Source organism: Amblyomma mixtum, chromosome 8 (genome assembly GCF_055824585.1).
Source record: "Amblyomma mixtum isolate Tamu chromosome 8, ASM5582458v1, whole genome shotgun sequence".
In the NCBI taxonomy this organism is placed as follows: domain Eukaryota; kingdom Metazoa; phylum Arthropoda; class Arachnida; order Ixodida; family Ixodidae; genus Amblyomma; species Amblyomma mixtum.
Window position 1 is genome coordinate 146544676 of NC_143019.1, and position 27185 is coordinate 146571860.

Consider the following 27185-nt stretch of genomic DNA (forward strand, 5'->3'; position numbering starts at 1 on the left):
GTTCTTTCCTGTTCGCAAGAACAGCCAAATAATGCGAGGATGACAAAACTTGGTTTCCGCGCGTGTTTATTTTTTATTCTTAAAAGTTATCAGACCTCCGGAGTGTTTGCTGCGAGCCAGCGTACTTCCAGCAATGTGTGAGCTGTTCAGGCGACAAAGAGTAAAGGTTCGCGGTTCAACCAATATTTTGGACGCGAAGCTATCGCGCAGTAGTGTGCGCAAAAAACAGATGTTGATAAAGGTACCAGAATGCTCTGCAAACTTTTGTTGCTGCCTACGTTGGCCATACGGAGTGACGGAGCACAGCTATATCCAGTGGACGTGAGCCTCGCAGAGCACTGAGCCCCGGTTGTATGGAACGTCGGAGGTCCAACTACGAGGAAGCTGTGGGAGGCTGTTCACAGAAATGAAGTTTAACAGAGTGCACTGTGGGGCCAGTTGGTCATACATAATCTGAACGAACAAACGTAGCGTTGAAACAGGACACAGAAAGAAGAGGACAGGACGGGGCCCCGTCCTGTCCTCTTCTTTCTGTGTCCTGTTTCAACGCTACGTTTGTTCGTTCAGACTGTTCACAGAAGACAGGGCGCGTGTAAAAGTGCGAAAAGTGGGCCTGGTGGGTCGTTAGTCCCGGTTAAAGCTGAACTTTTTACGGGCAGGAACGAAGATGCAACAAACGGTATATTGTGTCTCCGTTTTTGCCAAAGTAGAAGCCTGAGCGAGTTGGTAGGTACTCATTCTAAAACAGCGCAAACAAGACAAGGACGATGGAAGGAAACGTCCAACACGAGCGAAGCTGAAATTTGGGCGAGTTGGTGCAGGCGGAACAGCGCAACCAAGGAGTTTGCCTTCTGTGTGTCCCGCCTTTGTTGCGCTGTTCCCCCTAAGATCAACACGAGCGCTCACGTTGTACGTTTCCTTCCGTCGTCCTTGTCTTGTTCGCGCTGTTTCAGAATGAACTCCGTTTGCCCCGTTTCTCCCTTTCTGTCCATGAAAAGTTTAGCGCGTTTCACCATGATAGCGAGTATGCAAGGGACCCATCGGTAGCTTTTGCTCAGAAAGAAATTGACTAAGAAATTAATAAGAGGCTTGTGGGCGCAGGTTTGAATCATTTTCGTCTAGTTTTGTGCTTGCTATGCGTTTTGATATATAATTTTTTTGCATACATTCACGAGGTGCGTATATAAGAATGCGCGCCACCCAAAATGAATTTTACTTAGTCTGCACTTGATGTTCTATTATTTGTTTCCATGCCGTACAGTGCGTAGCAAGGTTAGCGCACTCTTTTGTTAATAAATACAGTACTGCTCTCAGTTCTCATACAATATAAGTGAAACAACCAAAACATCGAGCAATGGCAGGAAGCGCAATGCCAGCGGTGCCACCTAAAATCCCACTGCCGTTTCTCCGTCGGGTGAATGGCGGCGCTGCGCCGGCAGGCAGCTGGAGCGGAGCAGAGCCATCTGGTGGTGGCCCTCGTCGTCGTCGTTCTCCCACACCTCCGCCTCGCAGACCTGGAAGAGAACATCACAGATGCAGCTCGTCACTGCAGCAGGCCTTCGGTCACAGCTAAGCAAAACATAGCATATTCAGTCCTTCAGTATTCATGTGCACAAGTTCGACATACTCATTCCTAGTGAGTAATACTTGTTGGGGGGCTAGTTGGTGCATGTTTCCAGAAAAGGGTTGTGTAGCGCCGAAACAGAGAAAGCGAGACGGGACAGGCGCAACTTCCAACTGATTTATTCACCGCCAATGCAAATGAATATAAGGCAAACAATCAAGAAAGACCGCAAGAACCCTACATGCGCGGGAGGGTTGTACAAAAATTGGAAAAAGATATAGGCAAGTCGCGCAGGTGTCTCACCCCCGTGTATCTAAAATAGCAGTTTCATTCTTATATATGGCAATTGATGGAGTACTAACACAGTCGCTACAGTTGCTTTTGATATAGAAAGCCTCTAACAGTCCACGGGCTGTCTGGTCGACGTTGGAAAGCCTGCTTGTTCCAACTTCCGAACCTCGGTTTGAAAGCTTTCGCTCGCTTTACGGCAACATGATTTCTTCAGCGACGCTTCCAGGCACACCTGGGCAATAGCGTGCTTTACAGCCTTCGAATGGGTAGAATCATAGGGCATTAATTTTTACCAACAAACAGTGGAAGAAATTTTATCTGGTTTTAAACTACTTGGAAAAGGTTTGGACTTCACCTATGAGCTTGCCCAAGGCAATAGGTTGCAGTTTTTAGACATTAACATCACCCTTAAAGACGAAAGCTTTTGCTGGATGTATGCCCCTCGCGCACGAAAGGAATTAATGCCCTACGATTCTGCCCATTCAAAGACTGTAAAGCGCGCTATTGCCCAGATGTGCCTGGAAGCATCGCTGAAGAAATCATGTTGCCATAAAGCGAGCGAATACTTCCAAACCGAGGTTTGGAAGTTAGAACAAGCAGGTGGAAAAAAACAGCGCAAACTAAGACAGAAAACACAGAAAAGAGGGGAGACACTACAAGCGCTGACTCGCAACTAAGGTTTATTAGAAAGTACAGAACAGAAAATATACAATAACCACCCACGACTGCGTACGTCATAACAGATTACGTGAAAGGCATGCAAGATGATCTAAACACGAGCAGCGCGCGTGTGCACCCGGTTATTTAAGTACCTAAATTCTAAATCTGACAAGGCCACTGAAGGATCACTCACGCACAGTTTGCCGTTTTTTCGGATAAAGAACGCTTCCATCAGCTCCCAGGTCACCTTATCTTGGTGGAAAAAAAAAACACGTTAGTTTTTGGGAAAAGGGGTGTGCATTTGCAAACACGGCAGTGTGCGGGAAGGTTGTCTTCCCGCACACTGCCTCTTCCCGCAAGGCTCCCGCAAGGCTCCCTCAAGGCTCTTTGACTGCCGGGTTTGCAAATGCACACCCCTTTTCCCAAAAACTAACGTACTCGGGTGCGCACTTGCACTTTTTGCAGCGGAACTTTGTGCGCGGAAGCCCGCCATTTTGTTCCGATTTCCTTTCTTGCTCCCTTTCTGTTGTCATTTGCACTTTTCACTTAACAACAAGGAATTAGCATACATCACTTCCCATGTGACATAGTTTTTGATTTTCACGACCCTTTTCACTCTTTCTTCCTACTTTGTGTTATGTTTTCGTATGTATACCCTTCCGTCCTTCAATAAACCCAGTTGATAGTCAGCGCTTGTCTTGTCGTTGTCCCGCCTTTTTGCGCTGTTCACCAGTATGAATGCATACCAACTCGCCAAGATCTCAGCTTTACTAACATTTAGTCTTACTCCTTTCAATAAGGTTGCCGGCGCAGGATTGGCGAGATTTGTGAGACTGCGGTGCTTGCGAGCAAGAAACAGGGTGTCTCCTCGCATGCATGTCTCTCGCCGACGTGCATTGCCATTCGAGTGCCGCCGCTGGCACAGCAACTTGGACATTTCATGCGCCGTCTCGTTGGCCGCGTGAGCGGTGTCTCACCTGGGGGTGGGCGTTGATGCTCGTCGTGATGTTTCGCTGACTGCAGGCAGAGGTCACTATGAGCGTCGGCTGCACCTTGAGTTTCAGGTGGTGCTTCACGCCGTTCTCCACCTGCGAATGCATGACGGTTATTTCGCTTCGAACCTCTGCAGAGTGATTGCGAACACACTTGGTGAGTTGGTATCGCTGAGCGGCTGTGTGAATACGCATCTGAATTTAGTGTAGCCTGGGTGCATGCATTCACTGGTGCTATGATGTGATTTTGTCAACGACACAGGATCGCAGTTGTTTATTAATGAACTTAGTAACGAGCTCGGTGACAGAAGGGTTTAATAAGGACATTTTACTCGCTTTACCGCCACGAAGTGAGGTTTCGATGCTGTCATTACCTAACCGAAGGTACGTTATTAAAGCGACGCGCAGCCACTGATAGCAGTTTCCTTAGTGCTAGTATATCAGAGGGAGGGTTGTGCACAATAAAGGGGCGCTAATTTCACTGATTTAAAAGTCCTCACGCCATTCTTTCGTGCAGTAGTGGTGGTTCAGCACCGAATAAAATACAAGTTTTCTCAACTTTCGCAAAATACATAAATCAATCTTGCCATATTGTAGGGCTATGCATTGTAAGAAATAATTGAGAAAGAAAGAAAGCTCGAGCTAACAGCAATGCAGCATCTTAGATGGCCTTTTTTCTGGCCCAAGTTTCTGTCAGTATAACTATTCTGTCAGTATAACTTTAGAATTGTTGACTGATACACCCGTTTAAAAGTCAAGTTAATCTTAGCACAATTATACCACATTAAAACCTGACTGATAGGTCTGTTTGACCTTCCTGCGAATATAATTACATCACCTTTACAAAGGTTGACTGATATGTCTGCCTGAGTGCCAAGTTTCTGTCAGTATAATTATACGACCTTTGGAATTGTTGACTGATATATCTGTTTAAAAACCAAGTATCTGATAGTAAAATTATACGACATTAAAACTTGACTGATATGTCTGTGTGAAAGCTCTGTTAGTATAATTACATCACCTTTAGAAATTCTGCCTGATATGTCTGCCTGAGTGCCAAGGTTCTGTCGCTATCAATATAAAACCTTTAGAATTGTTGACTAATATATCTGTTTGAAAACTAAGCTTCTTTCAGTGTAACTATACAACCTTTACAATTGTTTACTAATATATCTGTTTAAAAGCCAAGTTTATGGCAGTATAATTATACGATCTTTATAATTGTTGAATAATACATCAATATGACGCATCAGCCTCCTGCTGGCAGTATCGTTCGAGATGGGACGTCGGCAACAGATTCAGCTATAAAAGAAGACCTGCACAGATTCATCTTCAGTGCGCACGGCGGACCGCGCTGGCACTTCGCACTAAGCATGCCTCCGTACTTCTTATGCAGGCTTTTCTGCTCGGCTTCGTCGGTATCAGCAGTCACACGTGCATCGGCTGTCTTTCACCGCTATCACCTGTGGCCTTGGCATCAGAATATGACGCATCAGCCCCCTGCTGGCAGTATCGTTCGAGATGGGACGTCGGCAACAGATTCAGCTATAAAAGAAGACCTGCACAGATTCATCTTCAGTGCGCACGGCGGACCGCGCTGGCACTTCGCACTAAGCATGCCTCCGTACTTCTTATGCAGGCTTTTCTGCTCGGCTTCGTCGGTATCAGCAGTCACACGTGCATCGGCTGTCTTTCACCGCTATCACCTGTGGCCTTGGCATCAGAATATGACGCATCAGCCCCCTGCTGGCAGTATCGTTCGAGATGGGACGTCGGCAACAGATTCAGCTATAAAAGAAGACCTGCACAGATTCATCTTCAGTGCGCACGGCGGACCGCGCTGGCACTTCGCACTAAGCATGCCTCCGTACTTCTTATGCAGGCTTTTCTGCTCGGCTTCGTCGGTATCAGCAGTCACACGTGCATCGGCTGTCTTTCACCGCTATCACCTGTGGCCTTGGCATCAGAATATGACGCATCAGCCCCCTGCTGGCAGTATCGTTCGAGATGGGACGTCGGCAACAGATTCAGCTATAAAAGAAGACCTGCACAGATTGATCTTGTCCAAGTCTCTTTGTTGTCCAAGTCTCTTTCTCTGTCCGTGTTTTGCTGCGCTTGTACGGGTCTGGTACAAATATTGTTGGATAAGATTTTGGAAAGCTGGCGATGAAACAAGACTTGCCTTATCTGATAATTTTGTACGAAAATATAAATACGGCTCTCATTTCCCTGTCTGACCGAATAATTCAAGTAGAAAAAACTGTCGCTCTCTTTTGCGACATTCATGAAACATTCACCCCTATAGAGCAACAGTTAAATTCCGTTCGTCAGTCTCTTCGCATGCAAAACCAACAATTGGCCGGTTTTAAAGATCTTAGCAGGCGCACAAACCTAGTCATTTATGGAGTATAAGAAAAAGGGGAAGAAATGGGAAAATATTGTTACGCGGCGGCCAGCCGAAGAATGAGGCGTGGTGAAGGATGGCTATAAGATGGTTTAATGGCCGCTGGCCTAGCGCGAGCGCTCCGTCCCGCGCCACTGCCAGCTTCGTCTTCGTCACACTACCCGGACCCTCCGAGCGATCGTCCCGATCGGTGACGAACAGACGGCGAAATGGCGATGCTCTTGAGTGAAGGATCGAACAATATGTAGAAGATGGTGCAGTGCTGGCCGCCACGGTGAGAAGATGAGAGAATGAGCCAGGAGCTGACGGCCGAGGTCCTTGGACGCACTGGACGGCAGGGGCAGGGGGGTGGTGTCTTCACGTGTGGGTCTTCGGTCTCGGGTCGGTGGGGTCTCGGGTCGGTGGGGTCTCGGGTCGGTCGGGTCTCGGGTCGGTCGGGTCTCGGGTCGGTCGGGTCATGGGTCGTCGTGTCTTGTGGTCCGGGCGGGGGACGGGGCTGGGGTGAGCGGCGAGGTCGGTTCAGGGCGGACAGGCTGGGGCATGGCCGGGCGGCGCGGACCAGGCACTCACAGCCGACGTCCACGGCAGGCGCAGGACACCGAAGCTCCGGGACCAGGATGGCGATGAAGGCACCCCAGCACCTCACACCAAATGTTACGCGGCGGCCAGCCGAAGAATGAGGCGTGGTGAACGATGGCTATGAGATGGTTTAATGGCCGCTGGCCTAGCGCGAGCGCTCCGTCCCGCGCCACTGCCAGCTTCGTCTTCGTCACAATCTTTAAAGCAAACAGTTCTAATGACGTATTTCACAAGCAGCTTGATGTCTCTGCTTCATCAGTAGACCGTTTTACAGACTTGGTAATTGAACCAATTAAAAGAGGCCAGACATGATGTTGGGCTTTGTGTGTGTGTATTCGTGCCTTTCTTTTGTCCCGTCATCTTCGCGCAGTTTTGTTTCGCTCTAACCAAAAGAGGCCAATAATAGTTCATTTCCAAGATCTGAACGAAAAGAACGCCGCGTTTAAAAGCATAGGGAAACTAAAATGCTCTGCCATTTACATTCGGAACAACTACTCTCAGGAAATATTTCAAAAACGCACGTTGCTCTGGGAGTCAGCTCGAAAGGAGAGTGACGACGGCCATAAAGTGAGATTAGTACACGATAGACTGATTGCTAACAGTGAAACGTTTGTCTGGAACGACACATCGAACTGACGTGCTAAAATCGCCTCGGTCCCTACACGGAACTCTGACTGACTACCCGCTGCCACTCCTTCGAGCTATCGACACCTAAATATTCTTAATCTGAATGCTCAAAGCATAGTCAATTAAACACAATCGCTTGAAGTCGTACTGATCACTCATAGTCCCCACATAGTTGTGATAACTGAAACTTGGCTTCTCTCGGGCGTTAGTGTCGACTGCGTTTTTCCTCCCTCGTACCATGTCTTCAGGCGTGATAGCGGTTCCCGAGGCGTGGCGTCGCTATCCTAATCAAACATAATATTAAAAGGGAGGTTTTGCAGCAAATAGATAATCATGAAAGTTTATTCCGAAAGGTTAATTACATTGCTCACATTTTTATTCTCGGCGCGCTGTATATGCCTCTAGGTTCTGGTCCTGATTATATGCACAAATTGCATGATTTAGGAACAGTAAATCATTATTTCTGAAGACTAATATTGAATATTGATCGTTAGGTAATATTGATCTTTTGAACCTTCTTAAACTGCAAGCATAATTTCAGACGTAATGACCGTTCATGACCTTGTACAAGTTGTAACTGAGGCAAAAAGGGTGCATGGGGTGAGGAGTTCCGTTTTAGACGTAGTATTTGTCAGCCGCTTCTTTTCTTCAAAAGAGCTACGTACTTGCGCGAAAGACAGGACGAAAACAAGGAAACACAAACGACATGTACAAAGCGCAACTTCCAACTAGTTTATTTCATAAAGAGCTATACAGAGCTATACTCTAGAGCTCAAACACAGCGATAAAAAACCGTCACATGCGCATTTCACGTCAGCATACCGCCACCACAGGGGCTGCCTGATTACATCAAAAGTTCCAACAACCCCCGGCACTGCTATCAAGTAGGAAAGAAGAATCATGAGGTGATAAATGAGTAAAGTTGACATTAAAAATATCGTAGCAAAGCAGTGTCAAATCAAAACAAAAGGCATGCCAAAGCGTAAAAACAAATCATCGTAGCAAAAGCAGCGTCAGAAAGACATAACACACCACTAAAAACAGCCGGTCAACAGGGTAAAAAAACGCATTACAACGAAGGATTCAAACAATAATCGAAGTCTAGGCCACCCAACAACAGTACGATCTGAAATAAAATGGAAACCTGAGGCGGAGCAAAATTCACACGTGCCAGTCTAGAAAAGTCACCTCTTTGATAAGAAGTAAGAGAGATGCAGTGCCAATGCATTTATCTCCGGAGTTAGTGATATGAAATGCCTCAGTAATTTCCCTCTGAAGTTTGGTCTTTGCATGTGCCAAAATTGTGGTGCCTCTAAGCAAGGCTTGCATTTGTGACTCATGACGTGCTCGGGAAGGCGTCTTTTTTCGTTGTTTTTTACAGTCCTCTTGTGTTCACGCAGTCTCTCGTTGACGCACTTTCCTCTTTGTCCTATGTATACGCTACCGCAAGACAAAGGAATGCTGTATACAACATTGGTAGCGCATTGAACATATTGTTCCACATGTTTCTTATTACATGATTCATGCTTTACGGAGCAAATGCCAGACAGCTTGCTGGGGGCAGAAAAAAGGGCCTTCACATCATATCTTTGGCCAATGTTCTTCAAGTTATGTGAGATTCTATGAAAATACGGAATGACTTTCATGCACTGCCTAGGTGCGGTAAAGTTCGAATCCTTCTTGTTGCCTTGTTTTATCTTCTGTAGAAGATTCACGGTGACACTTCTGATGACTTCTATGGGGTAACCTGCTTTTTCTAGACGGGAGATCTGGCCTTCAAAGCTGTTTTTTATGAAGTGCGGGCAGCTTTTGTCGAGGGCTGCTTTAAGAAGGGTTGAAACGATTCCCCTTTTTATGAGCTTAGAGTGGGCACTTTCATAGGGAAGAAGACTTTTTTTTCGAGCGCGGCTTGTACTCATAGAACAGATTGCAGAAAGGCTGTTTTCTGTGCACGGGTCATCTGTATTGGAGGGAATATCAGATCACAGACTGGTACTCGTTTCTATAATTTTTCTTCTTGTGATAAATCACGTAAAAATTTGCATATAGTTATAAAAGACTTTTCACGTGCAAATGATGAATTAGCACTCCATTATTCAGACATTGCTTTTGATAGATTTTTGGGTGAAGATGTCTGGGTTTTGTGGGTTACTTTCAAGGAGCACTGTGAATTTTCTCTGCTGAATTTCATTCCAGCCAAGAAAAAACGCGTAAAGCAAAATAATCCGTGAATTAATTGTCACATTATTCATCTGAAACGCAAAGTCCAGCGCCGGAAGCGTTCGAAACGGGCAAACATAGATATTTTAGCATAACTTGCAGTTGTACTTTCTTAGAATATTAGATTTGCCAGAAAACGGTAGTGTACAGAATATCTCTACGAATTTATAAAAAGTAATCCCGCTAAGTTTTGGAATCATGTCACAGAGTCTGATAAACCGATCGATAATAGTCACGAATAGATGCGTTTTTACGTGCCAAAATGGCATTGCCGTAACTTTTAGTAATTATTTCCAGTCTATATTCTCAACTGATGAAGATGAAAATATTGACGGTTTTGTTTGTGATTCCTCTGAACCTTTAGACACTGTATCTGATGAAGGTGTCACTGAAGTGCTACTCCGATTAGATATGAAAGATACGATTAGATAAGGCCCAGATGTCCTCCCTAACGCATTTTTGCGGCACTATGCTGAATTATTGTCTCGTTTTTTGTTCAAAATATTTTGTGCCTCCTTATCTTCTTGCTCCTTGCCGCCTGAATGGCTCACAGGGAAGGTTATTCCTGTCTATAAGAATGCTGATCGACTCTATGTAAACAACTACCGCCCGATCTGTCTAACGTCATCCTGTTGTAAGCTTATCGAACATAATACTGCCAATCATATAGTTGCAATATTAAACAGTAACGATGCCTTAAACCCTGCTCAGCATGGCTTTAGGAAGGGATTCTCTACGGCTACACAACTGATGATAGCCATTCGTAATTTGGTTTGGTTTGGTTTATGGGGTTTAACGTCCCAAAGCGACTAAGGCTATGGAGACGCCGTAGTGGAGGGCTCCGGAAATTTCGACCACCTGGGGTTCTTTAACGTGCACTGACATCGCACAGTACACGGGCCTCCATTCGTAATTTCAGTGCAGCTTTAGACAAGTCAGCCCAAATTAATGTTTTATTTCTAGATTTGTGAGCTATTTTAGATTATATAAGTGCTACATTAGACAACTTTATTTTTTTCTGTGTTTTACAATGCAGCTGCATTGTATTGAGTGAATGTATTTTTCTGCCCTTTCTGCCTGGACCCAAATGAGGGTGTTGTGGAAATGAAAATAAATAAAAAGTGCAGAATATTTTTCGTCGCTCGAACTGAGATCTGGATACTGGCAAATGCCCATGGCCGAAGATGACCGTGAAAAAAGCGCATTCGTAACGCCTGATAGGTTACTTGAGTTTAACGTAATGCCATTTGGGCTTTGCGATGCGCCTGCTACATTCGAAAGAATGATGGATACTCTCCTGCGTGGCCTACGCTAGAAGACGCTGCCTTGACGGCGTCGTCGTGTTTTCGGCCTTCTCAGCACATCTGCCTCGTCTGCGCCAAGTGCTGACTTGCCTCACCACCGCATGGCAGCAATTAAACTGGAAAAAATGTCATTTCAGAGCTCGCCAACTGACCATATTCGGTCACGTCGTCTCTAATCCTTCCGGATCCGGCAAAACTGCGTGCAGTCGCCGACTCTCCGAAGCCGCCCAAAGAACTGCGGAGTTTCATCGGCCTATTTCCGGCGCTTCATCCGGAATTTCGCAACCATCATTTCACCTTTGACGCGAATTCAAGCCCCAAATTCCTTGTCGTCCCCAAATTTGATGATGATTTCGCTACACTACGCCGGCCCCTTACTTCACCGCCCATACTTCGCCATTAAGACCCGAACGCTCCAACCGAGATCCACACGGATGCCAGTGCCATCGGCATTGGTGCTGTGCTTGCACAATGGAAGCCCGGCTGTCATGAATATGTTGTTGCCTATGCCAGCCGCATGCTGTCTAAAGCAGAGATAAATTACTTGGTCTCCAAAAAAAGAATTTTTGGCCATTTTGTGGGCGATAACCAAATTTCGACGATAACTCTACGGCTGCCCGTTCGACGTAGTCACCGACCACCAAGCTTTATGCTGGCTGTGTTCCTTGAAGGATCCATCGGGCCTACTTGGTCATTGGGCACTGCGACTTCAGGAGCACGACATTCGAGTCATCTACCGCTCTGGACGCGAGCACTCTGACGCCCTCTCCCGGTCACCGCACCGTGCCTACGATACGACCCTCTCCTGCACTGACCCCGTGCTCTCTTCGTTACGCCCTCCAAACATGCTTCTGGAGCAGCGTAAAGACGCCTGGATAACCTCTCTCGTGCAGCTCCTTTCCGGTCGCACTACGCCAGCGCCCTCCCACTCGCTTCATCGTCAAGCCCACCACTTGACTCTGCAAGACGGTCCTCTTAATTACATGCCAGATGGTCATACCTCGTCACTTATACGGTGACGTCTGCGCATCTTTCCATGCCGAACCCCGGTCTCTTAAAAACATACAGGCGCAACGTCGACACCAGTACTACTCCATGGCGCGGCATGCACTAAGCAAGTTCATTCGCTCATGCCTTGACTGCAAGTCCCTATCGCAGCACTTTTCCGGACCCGTCCATTTGATCGTGTGGGCATCGACCATTATGGGCCCTTGCCGCCTTCCACTTCTGGGCACCGCTGGACTGTCGTCGCCGTCGACCATCTGACCCCGAGACGTCCGCTCTTTCGGCGGCTACCGCCTGAGAAGTAGCTTTCTTCATTCATCGCCAGCTCGTTCTTCGCCACGCTGCTCCCCGCGAGTTTGTTGGCGACCGAAGCTACGTGTTTTTATTACATGTTGTCCAGGCGCTCACAGAAGAACGCCGCGTAGTTCACACAAGAACTGCGTACCATCCTCAGACGAACGGGCTGACCGAAGGGTTTAATCGGACACTCGGTGACATGCTTACGGTGTATGCCACTGCCGACCACGCCAACTGGGACCTTGTACTACCATTTGTCACATATGCTTATAATACCGCCGTTCAGTCTACCAGTGGGTGTTCGCTATGCTTCCTCCTTTACGGACGCGAACTTACCTGCCTGCTTGACACCGTTCTTCCCTACCATCTTGATGCCTCTGACTACTACCTGCATCGGAAATCGTCCGGTATGCCGAATGCCGGCAACCAGCCCGATCCCTCACGTCCCATGACCAACATCGACACAAAAGAACGCCGCGATTCTGGACAACCCTTTACTCGCCTACCAGCCAGCTCCCTTGTTTGGCTCTGGCACTCCTGGTATTTTGTCCCAGTTCCTCGCCAAATATCACTGCCCTTATCGTGTTGTCGCTCAGAGTTCCCCCGTGAACTGCGTCGTGGAACCATTGACACCCTCCTCTGACCATTGCAGTGGTTACGGCGCTCGGCTGCTGACCCGAAAGACGCGGGTTCGATCCCGGCCGTGGCGGCTGAATTTCGATGAAGGCGAAATTCCAGAAGCCCGTGTACTGTGCGATGTCAGTGCACGTTAAAGAACCCCAGGTGGTCGGAATTTCCGGAGCCCTTCACTACGGCGTCCCTCATAGCCTGAGTTGCTTTGGGACGTTAAACCCCAATAAACCACTGCCGTCGCGGCTGTGAAGCCGTTCACATTAGACGCCTGAAGCCTTAAATGAGTCGCCAGGATGGCTCCTCTTCCCCCCGGGGCCATTGCAGCGACGATGAAGTGCCCGCGCGGCAGCGGGACTGCTCTCGGCGTGCTTCGGGTTCGTGCTGCTGGAACCGCTGACTGTCAGTGAACGCCGTTCTGCGCTGTGTGCCTTGCTGTGCTTTTTGTTTGTGCCCGAAAAATCCATTGCAATGCGACCTTTAGAATTTCTGACTGATATGTCTGCGATGGCGTAGAGGTAGAGCGTCCGCAACGCGTGCAAGAGGACCGGGGCTCGAATCCCGGTGCCACGCAATTCTCCAATAGGTTTAAAAAAATACCCGCGTGTAGATGGAATTGCATAACCAGGCCTGCAGTGCGGCCTGATCTCGGTGACCTGAACAGACAACGCACTTGTCGACAACGCAAGCTCCGGACAGGCCGCCATTGGAAACTGAACCTGGCAATGTTTCACACTAGAACCTAATCCAGTGAGGCTAGTTTAGCAGTGCTGTTGGAGGAATTCGCGTGTATTGAATTGAATGTCATAGAGCTTGGTGAGGTTAGCAGGACAGATGAGGCGCATGCAGTACTAAAGGGCGGGCACGTACTGTGTTATCATGGATTAGCAGACAGATGAGAACTAAGTGTGGGGTTCCTCATCAATCAGAATATAGCTGGCAACAAAGGAGTTTTATAGTAATAACGAGAGGGTGGCAGCTATCATAATTAGGCTTAATAAGAGGTACAAGCTGAAGGCGGTGCAGGCCTGCGCGCCTACATCAAGCCATGATGACCAGATAGTTGAAAGCTTCTATGAGAATGTGGAATCGGCAATGACCAAAGTAAAATCACAGTACACTGTACTGATGGGCGACTTCAATGCGAAGGTAGGCAAGAAGCAGGCTGGAGACCAGGCGGTAGGCGACTATGGGATAGGTTCTAGGAATAGCAGGGGAGAGTTATTAGTAGAGTTCGCATATAGAAATAATTTACGAATCATGAATACCTTTTTTCACAAACAAGCAAACAGGAAGTGGATGTGGAAGAGCCACAATGGTGAGGCTAAAAATGAAATAGACTTCATACTGCGCGCTCACCCAGACATCGTAGAGGATGTGGAGGTTCTCGGAAAGGTCCGTTGTAGCGACCACAGAATGGTAAGGTCTCGCATTAGCTTAGATTTGAAGTGAGAATGGAGAAAACTAGTGAAGTGGAAGGCTATTAACGAGTTAGCGTTAAGAGGGAAAGCAGAGGAATTCAGGATTTCTAATAAGGGAGTAATTACTCATTGACATCCACCTGAGCGCAGCCAAACGGCTACAAAGGAAAGCTATACAGCTTTCTCAGAAACTTTGCCGTTAAAGAAAAATTCGTCCTGGTTTGCGGTTCGAACCCGGGACCACCGCTTCACCGGAGCAGTCGCTCTACCAATTGCGATATAGTTCAGTAGCGCGGCTTCTTGAGCTTGTTGGTGCATAGTTCCAATACACTGTAGCGCACCAAAAGACGAGGACACAAGACACGAGAGACGAAGCGCTCGTGGTGTTCGTCTCTCGTGTCTTGTGTCCTCGTCTTTTGCTGCGCTACAGTGTATTGGAGCAATTGGTAGGGCGAGAGCGAAATGATCAATAACTCGAAGTGGTAACAGTGTTGGTCCAATGGTTAGGAGAATCCCCCAAGGTGGAGTAGATTTGTAATAAGGGAGTAATTACTCATTGACATAGAGCGACTGGTAGAAGGTAGGACTAGTAGACCGGTGAAGCGGTGGTCCGGGGTTCGAACCCCGGACCAGGACGAATTTTTCTTTAACTACGAAGTTTCTGAGAAAGCTGTATAGCTTTCCTTTGTAGCCGTTTGGCTGCGCACGGGTGGATGCCAGTGAGTAATTACTCGCTTATTACAATTCTACTACACCTTGGGGGATTCCCCTAAACATTTGACCAATTCAGGATTTCGCTGCAGAACAGATTTTCCGCTTTAACTGAAGAAAACGACAGTAATGTTGAAACAATTAACGATAATCTCACAGCTATAATTACGAGATGTGCGCAGAAGTAGGTGGAAGGATGCTTCAACAGGATACCGGCAAGCTATCTAAGGAGACTAAACATCTCATTAAGAAACGCCAAAGCATGAGGACGTCTCCACCGACAGGGAAAAAAAGATAGCGCACACGAGAAGACGGGACAAGCGAGGAGACATAGACAAGCGCTAACATTCAATATTCACGTTGAAAGTTAGCGCTTGTCTATGTCTCCTCGCTTGTCCCGTCTTCTCGTGTGCGCTATTTTTTTTCCCCTTAAGTATGTCTTCCCAACATGCCCAAGCCTCATCTCTTCCACAGACAGAACAGAAATAGCGGAGCTATCGAAGTTAACAAAAGTGCAAAGGTAGCCGACATAAGGAAGTTCAACATGGAGAACATCGAGCGAGCTCTATAAAGAACGGAGTTAGCCTAAAACCAGTGAAGAGAAAACTAGGCATAGGTAAAAACCAGATAAGAGACAAAGAGGGCAATGTCATTACCAACATGGATAAGATAGTTAAAGTACCCGAAGAGCTTTACGCAAATCTACACAGTAGCAATTCTAATCAGATGTTACTGAGAGAGGCTGTAGAGCACAGCAATGGCACATCCCGCCAGTAACGAAGGAGGAAGTAAAGAAAGCCTTAGGAGCAATGCAAAGGGGGAAAGCAGCTGGTGACGATCAGATAACAGCAGATTTGTTGAAGGATGGAGGAGAGATAGTGCTAGAAAAACTAGCCACCCTGTATACGCAATGCCTTGTGACCTCGAGCGTAGCAGGAGCTTGGAAGAACGCTGACATTATCTTAATTCATAAGAAAGGACACCATCTGCCGGGCTAGTTGGTTGCGATCCATGTGTATACCACCAGCGCGAACACAAAAAACTGGAAGGAGGAGCAGAGAGTCGGCGCTCTGTACTATGTTCTCCTCCTTCCTGTTTTTGTGTTCGCGCTGCTGATACATATGGATAAGGAAGGAGACGTCAAGGACTTGATGAATTACAGACCGCTTTCCTTACTGTCAGTTGCGTACAAGGTATTTACAAAGGTAATCGCTAATAGAGCCAGGACAACCTTAGACTTGAGTCAACCAAATGATCAGGCAGGCTTTCATAAAGGATACTCGACAATAGACCATATTCACGCTATCAATCAGGTGATAAAGAAATGCGCACAATATAACCAATCCCTGTATATAGCTCAGTAAGGCATGTTGACGGGCTAGTGGGTTTTGCATCTTGAAACTTTCAAAACACCACCTAGGCGCAAATAATTTCACAAGGACTAAAGGGACGAGGAGACAATGGACCGGCGCCAACTTCCAACTGTTCATTGCTAGAAAAACACATACATTTATAGCCTCAGGCAACGCCCACATTTTCACACCACGTACCTTATTGCAGCCGTGAATTACCGCCTCGCGCAGACATTATTGCACAGAAAACGTACTCCGCCGCATACAACTTATGTGACGTGTCGCTCACGCACAAGGCTGCCTTTTTTTTATGTAAAAGGTTTGCAATAAAAACCTCGCCTGCTTGATGTTGCTGAACACCATCTGCCGGGCTAGTCGGTTGCGATCCGTATGTACCAGCAGCGCGAACACCACACAGGAAGAAGAAGGAGAAGACAGTACAGAGCGCTGAACTTCCAACCTTTATTTGAACAAAACTGAACCCGCACTTATATACACATACCAGGTGAAATCCCACCGGAGGGGGGGGGGTAATTAAGGCGCGCGATCAAACTGGGACGAACACGATGTCCAGGCATCAAAAAGATAACTAGAATCGCACTATACAATGAGTTCCATGAAATGAAGCACGAATGACATGCATGCGGAAAACAAGAGAATGTAAAAACAGGGTTGAGTGAGCGCAAATGGAAAAATGGAAAAGCAGAGTTGAGGGCGCGAATTTTGAGAAAAAACATGAGAAGGCGAGAACACGGTAAAAAGGTAAGCGATACGAAGGGTGAGCGCCAACAATTAACACGGCTAGAACGAAAATGCAGTGTGCCCCTAAAAACCCGGTAAAATAAGATAAAACCAGAGAGAAAGGTGATTTCTTTTTCAGATAATGAGATGGAAGGGGTGCTTGCGCAACCTTCCTTGAGCCCCGATATGTAGGTTGCTTCAATGATTTCGCGCGTTAGTTGGTTTTTATGTTTTTTCAGGACGGTTGCTTTCTTAAAATGAGGAATGCATTTCTTTAGGCTGTCACATACGCGGCAACTGGGGCGCCACTGAGGAACCTGCCCGCCCATTGCCGCGTATGTGACAGCCAAAAGAAATGCCTTCCTCATTTTAAGAAAGCAACCGTGCTTCCGTTGTTGGATGTTAGCGCTGTGTGTGTCTTCTCGTTCTTGGTCCCTTATCCTGTTTGCGCTATTGCTCCGAAGTATGAACCAAGAAGCCCGAATTTCAAAGTTGCTATAACTGTATGTGCTTTTCTAGCAATAAACCGTTGGAAGCTGGCGCATGTCCGTCCTCTCCTGGTCTCTTTAGTCCTTGTGAAATCATTTGCGCTTAGGTGGCTTTTCCAAGTTTCAAGACGCAAAACCAACTAGCCCGTCAACATGCTTTACTGAGCTATATTTCTAGTACTGCAGGCCTTCCTCTGTGTCTATTCCTCATGCTACGCGCCAGCTTTTGGTGTGCTCTATTGTGAATGCCACGTGCCAAGCAAGATGCTACGCCTTTTGCCTTCGGAAAGGAACTATTCCCCTCGACGTAAGTCGACTATTTGGTGCTGTTAAGCCTTCTTGGGGACAAGTTAAGCGGATAGTCAAGATACTTAGATCGGAACTGTGGCGCCAGGTTCGTTTTTATCACGACTGGCTACGTCTGCCGCAGTGAGTTTCCAGAGTGGTTTGCTGAGAACTATGCTTTCTTCAAGCGGCAAGCCGCCCTGCTGACAGAGGCCAAGTGGAGGGAGGTTCTAAAAGGTCTGCTCCGTGATGCTAGCAAGAAAAAGCATAACAGGACGAGCCGTGTGGGGGTGTTAGCGGATGCAAAATGTCCCTGACAGGTTGTTAGATGTACTTGAAAGAGGACCACGATACGGCATTCAACCGGTTGTGCCTGCCCATGAACTGCTCGCCACAAACTGGATCATTGCTGCGAAAGTAAAAGAAGAAAACCAAGAATGCTGCTTGTTGGAAGGAGTGGACTGCCTCAGAAAATCTGTTACGACGGCTGTGACTAGTCTACTGGAACGTGATGTCAGTCATGTTACGTCTTTTTTATTGCGAAAGCAATACTGTTTGCACTTTTCTGTCATCGATGGTCGTGGCGCCTCCTTACACCGCGGCGCGTCACGTGACTGTGTGATGTCACGACAGACCGAGAGCCGAGGCCCCAGCTCGCGCCGTCGGTGGTGGAGGTACCGCATTGCACGCCGGCTGCGCCGCTGCCCAAGCGACGGCGCCGCGCCGAAGAAACAGACGAAGAACGGGAAGAACGGCTAGCTAAACAACGTGCGTATGCAGCAGCCTGGCGAGCACGCCGGTCAACATCGCTTGTTGCGGGTGCATCTACAAGTGCAGGGCCAAGTTTAATGAGTGGTGTTTATCTTTCCTCATATCTTTCAACTCTCTTCTATCTGCACGTGGCAGCGGTGGTGGCTCGGCTGGAGCCAGTAGGCAGGCCCGTGCACTTTCCTTTTCATCCTTCTCAGTCGCAACCAACCAACCATCGGCGCAGAGCGGCGGTAGACACGGTGGATGCAGGCTGAAGAAGCGGATGAAGTTGCTTTCGCAATTTCCGGGCTTCACCAAGCTGACCCTCTGCCAATTTTTTGAATAGGAGTGAGCTGTGTCTCCTTCAGTCAGGCAAAGATGGCAGGTTCGTGGTTATAAAAAAGGCCTTCACAATTGAATAGTATTGCAAGCGGTAGACAAGAATATTTTTCCCATTAAAAAGGCAGCCGTGAGAGTTAAAACCAAGTTCATTAACTTTTGTAGGGACCTGCATCTGCCGAGGCTGGCTAGTGATATAGCCAAAAGCAAACGGAACTGTCTTTCTGTATTCTTTGCTCCTAAAACCCACAAACCTGACATACCGTAAAATGGTTCCTGACAGCATAATGTTAGCCGTTACTTGCAAAGCAAGCTTAACTTTCTTAAACTGGACGACTCTTTTCGGGCAAAGAACTCGATAGATGTAGTTCATTGTTTTGAAGCACATCCAGAAATTAGATCTGGGTTTTCTGTACACATAGAGGATTTGTTTTATTCCGTCCCGCATGCTGAGCTGCTGGTGTCTATTATTTCGTGTGTCGAAGGTACAGGAAAAATGGCCTTCCGGGATGCTGCCGGTATGTCTGTGGAAAATTTTTTGAATTTATTGGAGCAATATTTTAAGCTCACTTTTTAAGCTCACTCATCGTTTTTAATGACCAACCCTACTTACAGAGAAAAGGTATATGTATAGGTTCCTGTGTCGCCCCTATTTTATGTGAAATTATTTTGCCTGCTTTGGACAACGAACTTGCACAATTATTGGTAGGAGGGCGTGTTTTTTAAATTTTTAGATATGTTGACGATTTTTTTATCCTTTTATCGACTGGTTCTGACAAATCTTTTGAAGCTAATGTGTCCAGGATTTTAAGTGTTTTTAACCTCAAAGGGCGTGGCCTAGTTTTTACGCATGAGCTCCAACGGGAGAGGAAACTACAATTTTTAGAACTAAGCTTAGAGTTCCGGGAGGGCCATTTATGTTGGGGTTATTTTCCTCGTACTAGCAAGGAACTGCTGCCCTTCAATACGGCGCATTCAAAAATTGTGAAGCGCGCCATCGCCTCTTTATGCATTGCGTCCTCGCATTCAAAGTCCTGTCCGCACCAAACGCCCGATAGCCTAAAGGCCCATCTCCATGGTCACATCGGAGGCGCACCAGCGCAGCGCTTACGCGCCCAGCGCCGCACCGCGACAAGCGTCGAAAAACACATGCAACTCGATAGCCTGTCGCGGCTACCGCGTTCAGTTCGGCTCGGCGAAGCAAACGGCGCGAAGGGCCGTACCGGATGCCGAGAGAACTGCGTTCTCTGATTGGTTACACCGACCGCAAACAAGCGAGTCACTTCCGGCGCCGGCGCGAGCGCGGCGCGAGCGAGGCGCGAATATCTGGCATGGACAGATATTTGCCAAGCGCCAGCGCCGGCTCGCGTCGGCGCGTCGCGCATGCGCAGTCCGGCTCCGGCGTACGCTGGTACGCGTAGGCGCTGCGCTGGTGCGCCTCGTATGTGTCCATGGAGATGGGCGACTGAAGCACTATTATGATACATTCCAGCGGCTAAAAAGACACGGACGAAGGTAGACGAGACAGGACGAACGCCGGACTTCAACTGAGCCAGAAAAATTTCACACAGAACTGGAGCAACTGACGACCCTATACAGATTCCTTGCTTTTGCACAAAAAAAATTTTCTTCGAAACAGACAGCTGTGGAATTCAGATAGAACACTAAGAGTTCTAAAAAGTTCTCTACTGTGAGCCCCACTTCATTTTGAAACTTTACTTCCCCGTATTCTTCCAATGGTTCTCCAACAGCCGCGAACAAACCATTATGAGGTACAGAGTAAAAAAGGCCTTATATGTCTATAGAAAATCCAGTAGTAGCAGCAAGCTTTCCTTCTTCTAAGACCTGCACTATTTCTCTTGAGCTTCGGACACGGTAGGGATCCCCTCCCGCTATTCTATCCAAATGGTGTCGTAGAAATCCACTCACAGCAGAAAGCTGTGAGTGGATTGTTTCGTCCTTTTTTGGCGTACGACATTCTTTCAAGACGATGTACCAACTAACCCGTCAAAAAGTTCTACTACTTCATACGCTGTATGGAAGGAGTGGTGTACGAGATACCCCTGACCTGTGGTATGTCCTATATAGGGCAAACGGGGAGGTGCATCAACAAACGCCTTGGGGAACATGACAAAAAGGTAGCGAATAATAAAGACAAATACGCCACTTTGGTGAGCCATGTTAACACGTGCAAGTGGGCACCTCGACTGGAAAAGGCGAGGATTCTAGGCAGGAGAAAATTCAAGCAGGCGAGGCTTTTATTGCAAGCCTTTCACATAAAGAAAAAGGCAGCCTTGTGCGCGGGTGACACCTCAATTAAGTTGTATGCGGCGGAGTACGATTTTCTGTGCAATAATGTTTGAGCGAGGCGATAAGCCACGGCTGCAATAAGGCACGTGGTTTGAAAATGTGGGCGTTGCTTGAGGCTATAAATGTATGTGTTTTTCTAGCAATGAACAGTTGGAAGTTGGCGCCTGTCCGTTGTCTCCTCGTCTTTTTAGTCCTTGTGAAATTATTCGCGCCTAGGTGGTTTTTGCCAAGTTTCAAAACCTTGTATATAGCCCTCATTGATTACGAGAAAGCATCTGACTCAGTGGAAACCTGAGCTATCATGCAAGCATTGCGGAATCACGGTGCAGAAGAGTGTTATGTGAAAATATTGGAATATATTTATAATGATTGCACAGCTACAGTAGTCCTCCATAAAGTCACCAATAAAATTCCAACAAAGAAATGTGTCAGCAGGGAGACACAATCTTGCCAGTGCTATTCACCGCCTGTTTACAAGAGGTATTCCGGGGCCTGAAATGGGAACAGTTGGGGACAAGAGTTAATGGAGAATACCTAAGCAATTTGTGATTCGCTGATGACATGGCCTTGCTAAGTCACTCAGGACATGAACTGCAAAGCATGATCAATGAGTCAGACAGAACGGTGGGGTTAAAAATAACATGCAGGAAACCAAAGTAATGTTCAACAGCCTAGCAAGGGAACAGCAGTTCGCAGTTGGTAGCGAGATGCTGGAAGTAGTAAGAGAATATGTCTACTTAGGGCAGGTAGTGACCGCTGATCCGGATCACGAGAGGGAAATAACTAGAAGAATAAGAATGGGGCGGAGAACATATGGCAGGTTCTCTCAGATCATGAATGGCAGTTTGCCAATATCGCTCAAGAGAAAAGTCTACAACAGCTGTATCTTACCGGTACTCACCTGTAGGGCAAAAACATGGAGGCTAACAAAAAGGGTTCAGCTTAAGTTAAAGACAACGCAGCGAGCTATGCAAAGAAAAGTTATAGGTGTAACGTTAAGCGATCGGAAGCGGGCGGAGTGGGTGAGGGAATAAACGCGGGTTGATGACATCCTAGTCGAAATCAAGAGGAAGAAGGGGGCTTGGGCAGGGCATGCAATGCGAAGGCAAGATAATCGGTGATCCTTAAGGGTAACGCAGTGGATTCCAAGAGAAGGCAAACCTAGCAGGGGACGGCAGAAAGTTAGGTGGGCGGATGAGATTAAGAAGTTTGCGGGAATAGGGTGGCCGCAACTGGCAAAGAAAAGGGTTAATTGGAGAGACATGGGAGAGGCCTTTGCCCTGCAGTGGGAGAAGTCAGGAGATGGTGATGTCTGTTTGAAAGTCAAAGTTCTGTCTGCATAATTATACGACCTTTCAATCCCTGACTGATATGTCTGGTTGAATACCAAGTATCTGTCACTATAATTATTCGACCTTTAGAATTCTTGACTGATATGTCTGTTTGGAAGACAAGTTCTTGTCAGTATAATTCATAGACCTTTAGAGTAGTTGGCTGATATGCCCGTTTGAAAGCCTAGTTTCAGTCAGTATAATTATACGAGCGTTAGAATTGATGGCTGATAGGTCCGTTTGAAAGCCAGGTTTGACCGTATAATTATTCTACCTTCAGTGTTGACTGATATGTCCGTTCAAAAGGAAAGTTGAAAGCCAAGTTGCTCTCAGTTTTACGATTTTTACAATTGTTGACTGATATGATGATGAATATATATGGCGCAAGGGCATCTGCGGCCAAAGAGCTCCATGGCACAAGGTGTTTTCGATTGCTACTTATGGTGGGGTCCAAAACCCATTTCCCAAGCATTCCACCCTGAATAAGTCGAGCACCAGGCCAGGGGAAGAGAGCTTGTACCCACTGCATCACCGGTGGGTGTACCCGGCAGCACAGGGGATCGAACCCTGCACCTCCCGCATGCAAAGTGGATGCTCAGACCACTACGCCACCGCTGCAGTTGTTGACTGATATGTCTGTTTGAAAGCCATGTTTCTATCAGTGCAACAATACGACCCTTTGAACTGTCGATTGATACGTTGGTTGGAAAGCCAAGTTTGTGTCAGTGTAATTATACCGGATTGAGGATTGTTCAACATGTTTCCTTTTAAGTATATGCTGAAAATTTTAGTACATAAATTCGAGCCGCCTGATATCAATAGCGGCCATCCTTACATTTGGTAAAATTTAATGAAGTTTTCAAAACAGCCTTTATTTTGTCTTCCAGAATCAATTAAGCGCCCCAAATTGCTGCATGCAGTTAAAACGTACGCAGTGCCATTTAGGGAATGTCTTTTATAGGAAATAGAAAAGCGGCATTATGGTTAGAAAAACTAAGCGATCTGACAGTTTGGCCGCGAGCAGCGACAAGTCAAAATATACACCGCGTATCATTTCTTGGATGGCACAACAAGGATCGCGGAGCCCTGCTGTCACATCGGCCTCGGATGACATATTGCAGCTGTGGCCAATGACTGATTCATTTCAGATCGCTTGAGTCGGGTGCTCTGAAAGCGCTCGTTGTAGAATCAAGGATGACGTCACATCACATCGGTAGTTCAATCAGAAGACTCTGTTACCATTTCTTGGAATGCAACGCCTGGATTGAAGAAATCCCCTGAACACGGTCCAAAAGAGACGCCCCATACGCAATTTTATGAAACAAGCAGGTGACACGTCGCATCGGCGTCTCACCCGAACCCAGTCGGAGGCGGGCGCAGGGCGCGTACCTTCTCGTCTCGCGTGTCGATGGAGGCGAGCTCGAGTCCGTGGCACTCGTCCATCTCCCGGCTCTCCACCTTGGCGCGCTGCAGCTCGGTCAGCGCGAACTTGAGCAGCGCGTCGGGCTCCTCCGGGTCAACGATGCGCAGCCGCGGCGCGGATGGGGCGGCGCCCACCGCCGCCGCCAGCAGCAGGAGCAGCAGGAGCAGCGGGGCGGCCATCGCCGCCGGGAGGATGGAGCGCAGTGATCGACCCGCGGCGCCCTCGGATAGGGTTCCTCGATGCGCGCGCCCCCGCTCAGGGTGAGGACATCTGCGTCGTCTGCTACGGCGGCCGCCATTCTCAATCCCGCGGCATGCAGGTTTCGTTATCGTAGTGGAAGGGCTGCTCGCTTCTCACTTGCCGCGGGTGCTCAAAATAAGAAAAATAAGGAGTCTTGTTGTGCACTTTTGTTTTACATGAGAATAAAATACTAAATTTTGTTGGAGAGCCTTCTGCTTTTAAAAACGGGACAAGCAGCCAACAACATGGTGTCGACGGTAACAAGGAAAGTGGGTATGCAAGACATGCGCCAATTATGTCAGTGAAGCTTCTCTAGAATCTATCGCTATAGTTCAAAACCTATCTCTTATGCACTGCGCCCGTTGGTGTGTAGAACAGCACTCAACCCCAACATAAATTTGCGTCGTCAGCTAGCTTACTCGCGTCAAGCGACCTTCCTCCCAGAGAAGCAGAGAGAAAAAAACCCTGAAAGCATTTATTTACCAAGTTTTGCGATAGATTACGATGAAGGGAACCATTACTAAGCAGAGGAGCATGCAAAAAAAAGTTTTGAGCCGCTTTTAAGAAGAGTTAAATCTCGATGACGGTTATGTCAAGGCATATTCTGCATACCACCGCGGGTTCTGGGAGACCCATTGGTGCTGTCCTTCCTACGCATTTTTAATCTCCTGGCGAACAAAACTCTTGAAAATTCCGCAAACCACTGCGTGGAGGAGGAGCTTGAAAATTTAATATATAGCACACCTCCCTCAATTGAAAGTATATAAATCTACTCACTTCTTTTGTAGTTAATTTCAAACTACCAAGTTTAACAGAATTGCTGAAACGCAACGGGTGATTTCTATCCAAGCTTGTTTGGCGTTCTTTTTTAAGTTTTGAGCTATAATTGTCCCAATACAAGTGAGTGCAATGGATGTTAAGAAAACTGAGCAGAGGCGGTCAATGACACAGCGCCTTGGTTTCGCACGTTTTGAAGAAACAAAGATTATCAGCAACGGTAATAAAATATAAGCACTGACCTGTTCGTCTGGGTCTACCTATATGAACACATAAACTACCACCCAAGCAAACATGAAATCATTTATTGAGTGGCTATGAAAACACAATAAAGTTACAAATATTACTGTTAATGGGAACGTGAACATTATTGGCTTTTTTCAAAGAAGACATTGTGTAACATAGATTACTGTAATTGACAAAACAGTTGTGATTGCATATATACATAATAATATTAATAATTTATTGCTCCAAATGTCTAAAAAGAAGTCTTAGAGCTGTTAACTTTGATTAGGTTGAGAGATGCAGAGTTCAGGCTTCGAAGCAAAACTTTCGCAGAACTTCATATTCCGGCTTGGTTACGCAAGGCTGACTCCAGCACAAGTTTTGCTTTCGTGGCCACTAAAATGAGGGCTCGGATTTTGGCGAAGATGAATTCGGAGCCTCACTCTGGCATACGCAGCAGTCAGCATTTTTCTTATTCGCTCTTTGTGAGCCATGCAAGTCTTCACAGAGGGCTTGTCTATCTCTTCAAGATATGCTATCAAAGAACGAAGTGGCGACTTCATGGTGAAAAATGTGTCGGTACACCATGAATTGACGGCGGTGAAGTGCTCTTCATAGTTTTTCAGTGTTTTCATTCCATCTCTGCTGGGATATATGAGGTTTTGTCCATCCCTGACGTATTCCTTGAGTGCAGTGAGGGAAGCATACTCATCGTCAGGGTTGCCAAGGAGAGCAGCCTTGCACTGCGCACAGGTTATGAATTTTAGGATTCCTTTAAAAATAAAACCGCCAAGGTAAAACAGGATACGGCACTCGGTTGACGTGAGCTCTTCAATGAACGGGATTTCCGAATCATTGATTTCGTCGACTTCGCTTTCTGTACCTTCCTTCTTGGCGTGTGCAAGCAGATCGACAAGGTAGTCACGGTCGTCAAGTTCGTAACTTGTCGACCTGGGAGTGTGAAGAAAGAGGCTGACGCTGATGAGTCGAAATGCACACTTCAAGTCGTACGCAGTGGGCACTGGCTTCATGAGCCGCACCACAGAAAAAAGGTTTTCTAGGCAGTCTTGCAACAGTCTGCTAGTCAGAACGAATTCATACCTTTCACTGCCAAGAAGCACTTCTTGAAGGCGAAGGACCGCCGTTGTTGAAATTAGGACCCCTGCTTGCGATGGCTTCCACTGAGATCCAGTGCCCATTTTCAGTTCTCTGATCGTGTCTATTGCCATACGCAGTGTGTCCAAGGCGGCATGATATTTAGTCATGTTCCTGGCGGGGCTTCGCGGAAAAGCTGGACAGCGACTCCAACTTTCATCTTTGTGAAGTGTCTGCCACTAATGTGGATTTCTGATAAATTTGGTGCTACCTTAAGTTCATTGGCAGCGTCATAGTCCAAGACGGCCTGTATATGCTCTAGTTTCACCTTCGACGAAGTCAGTCCGTTCTTGCTTACTGTATCATCACTGAGTGTGAACACTTTACAGTTTAGAAGCTGTCCTTTCAGGTTCTTAAGGACATGTACTGGGTAAGAGATGAAAAAAAGTTCCTTCCCGTCTAAGGTTGGGTGGGGTATTGCGCACGAAGTTGTCGAATGGCGGTGACTCGAAAAGCCAAATTCTCTCCACATAGCGCGATTTGCTGCACCCATGTCACAGGTGACTACCCGCACTCTTAGAGAAATCTGGCTGCATATGTGGACTATTTCCAGGACATACGTTTTGAGTACAGAGCCGTCCACGTGCCTACCAGTAAATTTATAGGCTATGACTTGCTTCCATCTTTGGTTTACCCCACCTAGCATAAACACCAGAGCATGGCTGGCTGCTTCTTCAGGCTTCGAGGGCAAGGTCGTTCCTCCCAAAACCACGTCTTCTCCACGGTCGAGCTCAAATCCGGGTGCTATCTCCATTTCATCTAGAAAGAGAATACAGTCTTTTTCCACGTCCTCCATTCCCTCTGCTTTCGACCTCATCACGTCGATCACTTCGTGCAGGATTCCTGGCAGAAACTTTAGGCTCTGAATTCTTCTTGCTAACGTTCTGCTTGATGGAAGAGGGTAGCCAATCTTTCTGAGCGTTTCATACCCACTGGTTCCACAAGCAAATTTAATTTTTAGGCCTTGCTTTACTGTTTGCGCTGACCATGAATTGCCACGATTGTTGTTCCGAGAAAGGGCACGAATTTGGTCTTCATTTAAAAACTTGGTATTTCGTGAGAAA

At 47.1% G+C, this 27185-nt stretch overlaps 1 protein-coding gene across 1 annotated transcript; it reads right to left on the reverse strand.

Moving 5' to 3' along the window:
• Positions 1–549: 549 nt before the first annotated feature.
• LOC149334714 (uncharacterized) lies at positions 550–23914 on the reverse strand. The gene is made up of 3 exons (XM_089556306.1): positions 23691–23914; positions 3493–3603; positions 550–1514 (listed from the first exon to the last, which is right to left on the reverse strand). The coding sequence occupies exons 1-3, from the start codon at positions 23901–23903 to the stop codon at positions 1386–1388; spliced, it is 453 nt and encodes a 150-aa protein (XP_089412432.1). The 5' UTR covers positions 23904–23914; the 3' UTR covers positions 550–1385.
• Between the last annotated feature and the right edge of the window lie 3271 nt (positions 23915–27185).